General features: G+C 46.9%; 1 protein-coding gene across 1 annotated transcript in view; it reads left to right on the forward strand.

The window, feature by feature from the left end:
• LOC132574389 (lipoma-preferred partner homolog) overlaps positions 1 to 10081 on the forward strand; it is a 116886-nt gene extending 106805 nt beyond the window's left edge. Inside the window, exons 5-6 of the mRNA XM_060242752.1 lie at positions 5588 to 5708; positions 9864 to 10081. Coding sequence (XP_060098735.1) covers positions 5588 to 5708; positions 9864 to 9992 — 250 coding nt within the window. The 3' untranslated portion in view covers positions 9993 to 10081. The remainder of the gene's footprint in view (positions 1 to 5587; positions 5709 to 9863) is intronic.
• The last annotated feature ends 1754 nt before the right edge of the window (positions 10082 to 11835 follow it).

The raw sequence follows: 11835 nt of genomic DNA on the forward strand, positions 1-11835 counted from the left end.
TGTAGCCAGTCCTCCGACAGCTTACAAGGCTCTTTTTTGTAAGCTCTCGGAGGATTGGCTGCATCGGGGGGGTGTGGCCTAATAGGCAAAGGAGCTCCTACAAGAATTCCAGACCCTGGGTGTGTTAGAGAGAGACAGGACAAAAGGAGGAGAACATAGCCGGAGTCCGGTGGTACTTTTAAGACCAACAACTTTAGGCTTTTTGTGAGAAGAGTGGTGGGGCAAACTGATCCATTCTCCAAGTTGACTGTGTCTCTGCATGGGTCCCTCTTCAAAACATGCTACTCCATTTCCCTTCAAATCAAATAATCCACGAACCACAATTCATACAGCTTCATAGTTAATCAGTATCAACAACTTCTTTTATATAACACTAAAGTTATACTGTAGCCATGAAATTAAAAGACGGTTGCTCCTTGGGAGGACAGCTATGGTGAACCTGGGCAGTAGAATAAAGAGTAGAGACATCACCCTGCCAACAAAAGTCCGTATAGTCAAAGCGATGGTGTTCCCAGTAGTAAGGTATGGCTGTGGGAGTTGGATCATAAGGAAGAACTTCCTGACGGTTAGAGCGATTCCTCAGTGGAAGACTTCCTTGGGAGGTGGTGGGCTCTCCTTCCTTGGAGGTTCTTCAACAAAGGCTAGAGGGCCATCTGACAGCAATGAAGATCCTGTGAATTTAGGGGGAGGTGTTTGTGAGTTTAGAGCACTTCCTCAAAAGGTGGTGAGCTCTCCTTCCTTGGAGGTTTTTCAACAGAGGCTAGATGGCCATCTGACAGCAATGAAGATCCTGTGAATTTAGGGGGAGGTGTTTGTGAGTTTAGAGCAGTTCCTCAGTGGAACAGGCTTCCTCGGGAGGTGGTGGGCTCTCCTTCCTTGGAGGTTTTTCAACAGAGGCTAGATGGCCATCTGACAGCGATGAAGATCCTGTGAATTTAGGGGGAGGTATTTGTGAGTTTAGAGCAGTTCCTTAGTGGAACAGGCTTCCTCAGGAGGTGGTGGGCTCTCCTTCCTTGGAGGTTTTTCAACAAAGGCTAGAGGGCCATCTGACAGCAATGAAGATCCTGTGAATTTAGGGGGAGGTATTTGTGAGTTTAGAGCAGTTCCTCAGTGGAACAGGCTTCCTCGGGAGGTGGTGGGCTCTCCTTCATTGGAGGTTCTTCAACAAAGGCTAGAGGGCCATCTGACAGCAATGAAGATCCTGTGAATTTAGGGGGAGGTGTTTGTGAATTTAGAGCAGTTCCTCAGTGGAACAGGCTTCCTCAGGAGGTGATGGGCTCTCCTTCCTTGGAGGTTTTTCAACAGAGGCTAGATGGCCATCTGACAGCGATGAAGATCCTGTGAATTGAGGGGGAGGTGTTTGTGGGTTTCCTGCATTGTGCAAGGGGTTGGACTAGATGACCCTAGAGGTACCTTCCAACTCTATGATTCTAAGGCCGAGCACAGAAGAAAAGATGCTTTTGAGCTGTGGTGCTGGAAAAGACTCTTGAGAGTCCCTTGGACTGCAAGAAGATCCAATCAGTCAGTCCTAAGGGAAATCAACCCAGACTGTTCCCTGGAAGGTCAGATGCTGAAGCGCAAATCCTTTGGCCACCCAATGAGAAGGAAGCACTCCCTGGAGAAGACCCTGATGCTGGGAAAGACAGAAGGCAAAAGAAGAAGGGGGCGGCAAAAGAGGAGATGGCTGGACAGTGTTACTGATGTAACAAACACGAATTTGAACAGACGTCAGAGGATGGTGGAAGACAGCAGGGCCTGGCGTGACTTGGTCCAGGGGGTCGCAAAGAGTCGAACTCGACTGTGCGACTGAACAACAAAATTCACAATATTTCATCCAAGGACATATATTCTCAACCAAGCCTCCGTTTCAGCACGAGCTCGCAGGAGCCCAGCCCCTGAACCTTTCTGAGAGTTCCCCCTCTCCCTCCCCACCTCCCTTGTCCATTGAATATTAGGTGCAGCTGCATAAAAATCCCTGGATGAGCTCCACCACCTATTCTTCTACAAAGTGACCCCTGGTCTCAACCGACTTCAAACAAGCACCAGCTCAGAAACAGGCACCAGTTCATGGCCTTGGATGAAATATTGTGAGATTCCTTTCGTGTTATACAGAAGGGGTTGTTAAGAACATAACAGAAGCCATGTTGGATCAGGCCAGTGGCCCCTACAGTCCAACACTCTGTGTCACATAAGAACATAAGAGAAGCCATGTTGGATCAGGCCAATGGCCCCTCCAGTCCAACACTCTGTGTCACATAAGAACATAAGAGAAGCCATGTTGGATCAGGCCAATGGCCCCTCCAGTCCAACACTCTGTGTCACATAAGAACATAAGAGAAGCCATGTTGGATCAGGCCAATGGCCCCTCCAGTCCAACACTCTGTGTCTCATAAGAACATAACAGAAGCCATGTTGGATCAGGCCAGTGGCCCCTGCAGTCCAACACTCCGTGTCACATAAGAACATAAGAGAAGCCCTGTTGGATCAGGCCAATGGCCCCTCCAGTCCAACACTCTGTGTCTCATAAGAACATAACAGAAGCCATGTTGGATCAGGCCAGTGGCCCCTCCAGTCCAACACTCTGCGTCTCATAAGAACATAACAGAAGCCATGTTGGATCAGGCCAGTGGCCCCTGCAGTCCAACACTCCGTGTCACATAAGAACATAAGAGAAGCCCTGTTGGATCAGGCCAATGGCCCCTCCAGTCCAACACTCTGTGTCTCATAAGAACATAACAGAAGCCATGTTGGATCAGGCAAATGGCCCCTCCAGTCCAACACTCTGTGTCACATAAGAACAGAAGAGAGGCCATCTTGGATCAGGCCAGTGGTCCCTCCAGTCCAACACTCTGTGTCACATAAGAACAGAAGAGAGGCCATGCTGGATCAGGCCAATGGCCTCTCCAGTCCAACACTCTGTGTCACATAAGAACATAAGAGAAGCCATGTTGGATCAGGCCAATGGCCCATCCAGTCCAACACTCTGTGTCACATAAGAACAGAAGAGAGGCCATGCTGGATCAGGCCAATGGCCTCTCCAGTCCAACACTCTGTGTTACACAGTGGCCAATATATGTGTGTGTATATATATATATATATATATATATATATATATATATATATATATATATATACAAAGACACACATACGCATACACACACACACACACATATATATACATACTGTGGCTAATAACCACTGATGGACCTCCACTCCATTTTTTTATCCAATCCCTTCTTAAAGCTGGCTATGCTTGCAGCCACCACCACCTCCTGTGGCAGTGAATTCCACATGTTAATCACCCTTTGGGTGAAGAAGGACTTCCTTTTATCCATTTTAACCTGACTGCTCAGCAATTTCATTGAACGCCCACGAGTTCTTGTATTGTGAGAAAGGGAGAAAAGGACTTCTCTCTCTACTTTCTCCATCCCATGCATAATCTTGTAAACCTCTATCATGTCACACCACAGTTGATGTTTCTCCAAGCTAAAGAGCCCCAAGCGTTTTAACCTTTCTTCATAGGGAAAGTGTTCCAAACCTTTAATCATTCTAGTTGCGCTTTTCTGGACTTTTTCCAATGCTATAAATGCCAGAATAGTGCACAGTACTCCAAATGTGGCCGCACCATCCATTTATACAGAGGCATTATGATACTGGCTGATTTATTTTCAATTCCCTTCCTAATAATTCCCAGCATGGCGTTGGCCTTTTTTATTGCAATCACACACTGTCTTGACATTTTCAGTGAGTTATCTACCGCGACCCCAAGATCTCTCTCTTGGTCAGTCTCTGCCAGTTCACACCCCATCAACTTGGATTTGTAGCTGGGATTCTTGGCCCCAATGTGCATTACTTTGCACTTGGCCACATTGAACCGCATCTGCCACGTTGACTCCCACTCACGCAGCCTCAACAGATCCCTTTGGAATGCCTCGCCATCTTCTCTGGTTCTCACCACCCTGAACAATTTAGTGTCATCTGCAAACCTGGCCACTTCACTGCTCACTCCCAATTCCAAATCATTTATGAACAAGTTAAAGAGCATGGGACCCAGTACCGAGCCCTGCGGCACCCCACTGCTTACCGTCCTCCACTGCGAAGACTGCCCATTTATACTCACTCTCTGCTTCCTATTAATCAGCCAGTTTTTGACAAGAGGACCTGTCCTTTTCCTCCATGACTCTCAATTCTTGAGGCACTCGTACTTCCACATACCTAGATAAGAACAGCTTTTATGCAAATGTTATACTTTCCTTTGAATATATTTGAAATATATATTTGAGTTTGACATCCTTGCTCTATCCATTTCCTTCAGGGCAACTGATCTCTGTAGTCTGTAGATCAGATATAACTCCAAAAGATTTCCGGACCCCACTTGAAGGTTACAGAACAAGACAAAAACAACCACATAAATAAGAACGGCTCTTATGCAAACTTGTTGTTTCTAAAGTACATGCATTTTAGAATTTGAGCCAAAACCAATAAAGAGAATCGCCACTCCACATTACGAATGAAAGGCAAAGCTTTTGACATCTGTTTCGATGTTGGCAAAGATTCTGTGTGGAGTGGCGATTCTCTTTATTGGGTTTGGATCAAATTTACCTTGAAAATACTTAATATAATCCTCTGCTTGTTTTGGCTGATTGTGGTTTATGATGACAGAAGCACTGAACGTTCCACCGATTTGCTTTCGCCTTTTGGACTTTGCAGAAGAATGCTTATGATTTTTGTGCTTATTTCTGAACTTGTGAAGCTGTTCAGTGGCTGCATCTACTAACAAGCATTGTACTAAGAACATAAGAACAGAAGAGAGGCCATCTTGGATCAGGCCAATGGCCCCTCCAGTCCAACACTCTGTGTCACATAAGAGAAGCCATGTTGGATCAGGCCAATGGCCCATCCAGTCCAACACTCTGTGTCACATAAGAACATAAGAGAAGCCATGTTGGATCAGGCCAATGGCCCATCCAGTCCAACACTCTGTGTCACATAAGAACATAAGAGAAGCCATGTTGGATCAGGCCAATGGCCCATCCAGTCCAACACTCTGTGTCACATAAGAACATAAGAGAAGCCATGTTGGATCAGGCCAATGGCCCTTCCAGTCCAACACTCTGTGTCACATAAGAACATAAGAGAAGCCATGTTGGATCAGGCCAATGGCCCATCCAGTCCAACACTCTGTGTCACATAAGAACATAAGAGGAGCCATGTTGGATCAGGCCAGTGGCCCATCCAGTCCAACACTCTGTGTCACATAAGAACATAAGAGGAGCCATGTTAGATCAGGCCAGTGGCCCCTCCAGTCCAACACTCTGGGTCACATAAGAACATAAGAGGAGCCATGTTGGATCAGGCCAGTGGCCCATCCAGTCCAACACTCTGGGTCACATAAGAACAGAAGAGAAGCCATGTTGGATCAGGCCAATGGCCCCTCCAGTCCAACACTCTGGGTCACATAAGAACAGAAGAGAAGCCATGTTGGATCAGGCCAATGGCCCATCCTCAAGGCCGATGTGTGTGTCTCTTGACTTGCTCCCATCTGGGCCGAGTGGTGTTCTCACAGTGGGCCTTTTGCCTCCTATAGGAAATTTGCCCCTCGGTGTTCTGTCTGTAAGGAGCCCATCATGCCTGCCCAGGGCCAGGAGGAGACAGTCCGCATCGTGGCCTTAGACCGGGACTTCCATGTGCAGTGCTACCGCTGTGAGGTCAGTATCATTTATTGATTTGCTAAAACTTTACGTGTTGTAGATTTCCCAGGCTGTCTGGCCGTGGTCTTGCCATAGTAGTGCCCGACGTTTCGCCAGCATGTTACTTCTGAGGATGCAGATCATAGCTGCTGGCGAAACGGCAGACGCTGCTCTGGCAAGACAACCCGGAAAATCTCCGACAGCTAATGAATTCCAGTCACGAAAGCCTTCGACCACCTATTTGTTAAAACATTTCTGTCCTGCCTTCTTTCGTGGTTCAAGGCAGCTTGCGATAATCGTTGGGTGCATACTCAGTTCAGAACCAAAAATAATTTAACAATCCCCAAATCTCTTTCCCCTCCCCCTTTCCCCGAAAGAAGCCTGGCAATTCAGCCCCCCTCCAGAGACCTGGCAAAGAGGCAGGATTTGTAGCACCTCATAAGAACATAAGAGGCCCTGTTGGATCAGGCCAATGGCCCATCCAGTCCAACACTGTGTGTCACATAAGAGAAGCCATGTTGGATCAGGCCAATGGCCCATCCAGTCCAACACTCTGTGTCACATAAGAGAAGCCATGTTGGATCAGGCCAATGGCACATCCAGTCCAACACTGTGTGTCACATAAGAACAGAAGAGAAGCCATGTTGGATCAGGCCAGTGGCCCATCCAGTCAAACACTCTGTGTCACATAAGAGAAGCCATGTTGGATCAGGCCAATGGCCCATCCAGTCCAACACTGTGTGTCACATAAGAACAGAAGAGAAGCCATGTTGGATCAGGCCAATGGCCCATCCAGTCCAACACTCTGTGTCACATAAGAACATAAGAGGAGCCATGTTGGATCAGGCCAGTGTCCCCTCCAGTCCAACACTCTGGGTCACATAAGAACAGAAGAGAAGCCATGTTGGATCAGGCCAGTGGCCCATCCAGTCCAACACTCTGTGTCACATAAGAACATAAGAGGAGCCATGTTAGATCAGGCCAGTGGCCCCTCCAGTCCAACACTCTGGGTCACATAAGAACATAAGAGGAGCCATGTTGGATCAGGCCAGTGGCCCATCCAGTCCAACACTCTGGGTCACATAAGAACAGAAGAGAAGCCATGTTGGATCAGGCCAATGGCCCCTCCAGTCCAACACTCTGGGTCACATAAGAACAGAAGAGAAGCCATGTTGGATCAGGCCAATGGCCCATCCAGTCCAACACTCTGTGTCACATAGGAGAAGCCATGCTGGATCAGGCCAATGACCCATCCAGTCCAACACTGTGTCACACAGTGGCCAAAAAACCCAGGTGCCATCAGGAAGTCCATCAGTGGGGCCAGGGCACTAGAAGTCCTCACACTGTTGCCCCCCCCCCCAAGCACCAAGAATACAGAGCATCACTGCCCCAGGCAGAGAGTTCCAACAACATGCTGTGGCTGATACCCGCTGAGAGCCAGTTTGGTGTAGTGGTTAAGAGAGCGGACTCTTATCTGGGAGAACCGGGTTCGATTCCCCACTCCTCCACTTGCACCTGCTGGAATGGCCTTGGGTCACCCTTAGCTCTGGCAGAGGTTGTCCTTGAAAGGGCAGCTGCTGTGAGAGCCCTCTCAGCCCCACCCACCTCACAGGGTGTCTGTTGTGGGGGAGGAAGATAAAGGAGATTGGTGGGATGGAAATTCTGTAAATAAATAGATGGTTCGATCTTACAGTCTCTTCTGCTTTCCTTTGTCTGGTGTTCCCCTGTTGTCCCCTCCTTCCTGTTCAGCCTTTTAATGGTTGCTTTTGATAATTTGGTATGTGTATTAGAACATAAGAACATAAGAGAAGCCATGTTGGATCAGGCCAGTGGCCCATCCAGTCCAACACTCTGTGTCACATAAGAACAGAAGAGAAGCCATGTTGGATCAGGCCAGTGGCCCATCCAGTCCAACACCCTGTGTCACATAAGAACAGAAGAGAAGCCATGTTGGATCAGGCCAGTGGCCCATCCAGTCCAACACTCTGTGTCACATAAGAACATAAGAGAAGCCATGTTGGATCAGGCCAATGGCCCATCCAGTCCAACACTCTGTGTCACATAAGAACAGAAGAGAAGCCATGTTGGATCAGGCCAGTGGCCCATCCAGTCCAACATTCTTGTCACACAGAGGCCAAAAAATCCCAGGTGCCATCAGGAGGTCCATCAGTGGGGCCAGGACACCAGAAGCCCTCCCACTGTGCCCCCCACAAGCACCAAGAATACAGAGCATCCTTGCCCCAGACAGAGAGTTCCAACAATCCCCTGTGGCTAATAGCCACTAATGGGAGTTTCTTAAAAGCGAAATACTGAAAGTGCAATCACAGACGATTCCTATGAGAAGAAAAAATGGAAAAAGCCTAAAGAAGCCGAAGGGGCTCCATAAACAGCTCTCTAAAGACTTGAGAAATAAAAAAGACTTCTTTAGGAATTGGAAGGAGGGCCTTATAACCAAGGATGAATATAAACAAATCACCAGTGCTTGTAGAGAAAAAGTTTGGAAAGCTAAAGCTCAGTATGAGCTTAGGCTGGCCAAAGATGCTAAAAACAACAAAAAAGGGTTCTTTTCTTATGTTCAGAGTAAGAAAAAGAGCAAGGACATGGTAGGCCCATTGCGAGGGCAAGAAAGTGAAATTGTAACAGGTAATGAGGAGAGGGCGGAACTGCTCAATTCCTACTTTTCCTGTCTTCTCTTCTGAAGGAAATGGTGCTCAACATGGCAAAAACAGAACATATAAGGAGGGTATGAAGTCCCAACCTAGGATCAGCATAAGGGTAGTACATAAGCACCTAGTTTCTTTAAATGAAACTAAGTCCTCAGGGCCAGATGAGCTGCATCCAAGGGTCCTAAAAGAGCTTGCGGATGTAATTTCTGAGCCTCTGGCTATTATTTTTGAGAATTCTTGGAGAACAGGAGAGGTGCCGGAAGATTGGAGGAGGGCGAATGTTGTCCACATCTTCAAGAAGGGGGAAAAAGACGATTCCGGTAACTACCCACCCGTCAGCTTGACGTCTATACCTGGAAAGGTTTTAGAACAAATCATCAAAACAGTCGGTCCTGGAACATTTAGAAAGAATGGATGTGATTACTAAGAGCCAGCATGGTTTTCCCAAGAACAAGTCATGTCAGACTAACCTGATCTCTTTTTTTGAGAAAGTGACTATCTTGCTGGGTTAGGGGAATGCTGTAAACATCGTTTATCTTGATTTCAGTAAGGCTTTTGATAAGGTTCCACATGCTATCCTTGTTGACAAGTTGGTAAAATGTGATTTGGATCCTGTTACCGTTAGGTGGATCTGTAACTGGTTGACAGATCGCACCCAAAGAGTGCTTGTGAATGGTACCTCATCCTCTTGGAGAGGAGTGACAAATGGATTGCCTCAAGGATCTGTCCTGCAACCTGTTTTGTTCAACATCTTTATCAATGATTTTTCTGTGGCCCCGGGAGGTAGGACCAGAACCAACGGGTTGAAATTAAATCAAAAGAGTTTCCGGCTCAACATTAGGAAGAACTTCCTGACTGTTAGAGTGGTTCCTCAGTGGAACAGGCTTTCTTGGGAGCTGGTGGACTCTCCTTCCTTGGAGGTTTTTAAACAGAGGCTAGATGGCCATCTGACAGCGATGAAGATCCTGTAAATTTAGGGGGAGGTATTTGTGAGTTTCCTGCATTGTGCAGGGGGTTGGACTAGATGGCCCTAGTGGTCCCTTCCAACTCTATGATTCTATAATTCTATGGACCTCTGCTCCATATGCTTATCCATTCCCCTCTTGAAGCTGTCTATGCTTGCAGCCGCCACCACCTCCTGTGGCAGTGAATTCCACATGTTAATCACCTTTTGGGTGAAGAAGGACTTCCTTTTATCAGTTCTAATCCAACTGCTCAGCAATTTCATTGAATGTCCACGAGTTCTCATATTTTGAGAAAGGGAGAATAGTTCTTCTCTCTTTCTCTCTTTTAGCTTTGGTTTTAATTGTTTTAGTGTTTGTTCATGGTTGTGGGTCTTTTTGGCTCGTCTTTTAACGGTCCTAAAGATTTTTTTTTTTAAATGATGTATGTTTTAGCCTGTTGATGAGAGCAAGAAAGGCGGGGGGGGGGTGGATTTTGTAAATAAAGAATTGATTCAACTTTTCTGGTTTTGTTTCTTTGCTTTCTCCCTGGTTTTCCTCTTCAGGACTGCGGTGGGCTCTTGTCCGAAGGAGACAATCAAGGCTGCTATCCTCTGGACGGCCACATCCTCTGCAAAACCTGCAACTCGGCCCGGATCCAAGCCCTCACGGCGAAGGCGAGCACCGACCTCTGAGCACACTCATCCCCCTAGGGAGAGTGGCACGGCCTTCTCCTCTTGGGCTGCTGGAAGGGCTTTTTCTTGAGAATTTAATCCTGAGCAGTGAAACCTGTCTCCCCCCCAGCCCCGTCTCTGTGCCCTCCCATCTACACGACACACTCCATCTAATTGCAAAACTAGTTCCTTTTCTCCCAAGGAACCCTGAGGATAGAGATCTGCAAAGAGAATTGTCAGCACCCTCGCGAGAACTACAGTTCCCAGGGGTCTTTGAGGGATTCCGCGACTTGTATAAAATGGATAGAAGTTTGTAGTGTAGGTACGCCCACCGCCTCAAGGGGTACCGTATGCTAACTCCACATTTGCCACTTCCTAGTTTACATGCTCCAAGGAAGAATTAGTCTCTGTCTGCCTCCAGTTTAACCACTGCTCAAACCAGAAATCCACTTTTTCTCTCATAAAAATCTTAACCCATTAATATTTCCAAGTTACCGATAGGATTTTTGTTCCCCCCTTCACATAAACCATCATAGCTCATTTGCACACCAATGCACAAATACGTTTTATATCTATAGTAAGACCTTATATGAAAATGTATCGTAATATCTTGCTAGTGCCTTAAAAACAGTTATAGCAGCAAAAGAAGGGCAGAAACAATTGCAGAGACTTTTCCACATTCTCATTTTCTCACTTCCTGCAACATTGTGCGGGAGGGTGGGGAGGTGTTTCTGTTTCACATATATTTTGCTCCCTCTACCGGTCGATTCAATATTACATCACTTTATGGCTGGCATAAAAACCTGCAGTGGAAATCTGCAGAGAGATATGCTGGGCATAAAGCGATGTAATACTGAACTGACCAGCAGAGGGAACAAAACACATGTGGAAAAAGGAACAACCCCCCCCCCCCCCCCAAATCAACAGGAACTCACAAGTAAGGAAAATGGGGGTGTAAAAAAGCCCTTTCTCTACATGGGGAAAGTCCTGTTAGCGCCATCCTAAGCCACGCTCAGAATCCTATTGATTGCACAGCCATTGGCCAACACAGTTGGTACGTAACTCAAGTGATTCCCTCTCAAAACAAACTATCGCTACTATCTGAACGAACATTCAGACAGGAGACAACACTGAACACTACAGGCAAAACAAACCCCCAGGCTGATCCGTGCCTTGGCATCTCAGATCTGAAATTTTGCAACATTTGTTATCAGTTTTACAACTGGATTATGAGTGATATATGAAGGGCTTTTCGGGGGAGCAGGAACTCCTTTGCATAATAGGCCACGCACCCCTGATGTAGCCAATCCTCCAAGAGCTTACAGGGCTCTTCATACAGAGCCTACTGTCAGCTCCAGAATGATTGGCTACAAAAGGGGGGGCGTGGCCTTATAGGCAAAGGAGATTCTGCTACAAAAAAAAAAAGCCCTACATTGATCAGTTGTAAGACTGGTAGAGTGGCCCAGACAAGCCCAATCTTATCAGAGCTTGGAAACAAAGCAGGGCTTATACTGGGATGGGAAAGACCACCTAGGAAGTCCAGGGTCGCTGTGCAGAGGCAAGCAATGGCAAGCCGCCTCTGCTCATCTCCTGCCTTGAAAACCCCGTTGGGTGGGATTTTATGGAGTTCCTGTTAAGTCATATGCAACTTGACAGCATGCGAGATTGGTCAATGAACCCGTAAAGGTAATATTGAAGTATGCAAGTGAATAATTTCCTCCTCCCCCTCCATTCCAGAGGCCTCTCACTCTTTCCCTAGTTGGGGATATGTAAAAGAGGATGCAAAAAAAAGTTGAGGTCTTGGTAGAAACTTGAAAGAAAAATATTTGCTTGGATTCCCACCTCCCCCCACCCCAAGTAGATT

This window comes from Heteronotia binoei, chromosome 6 (assembly GCF_032191835.1).
Source record: "Heteronotia binoei isolate CCM8104 ecotype False Entrance Well chromosome 6, APGP_CSIRO_Hbin_v1, whole genome shotgun sequence".
Lineage (NCBI taxonomy): Eukaryota > Metazoa > Chordata > Lepidosauria > Squamata > Gekkonidae > Heteronotia > Heteronotia binoei.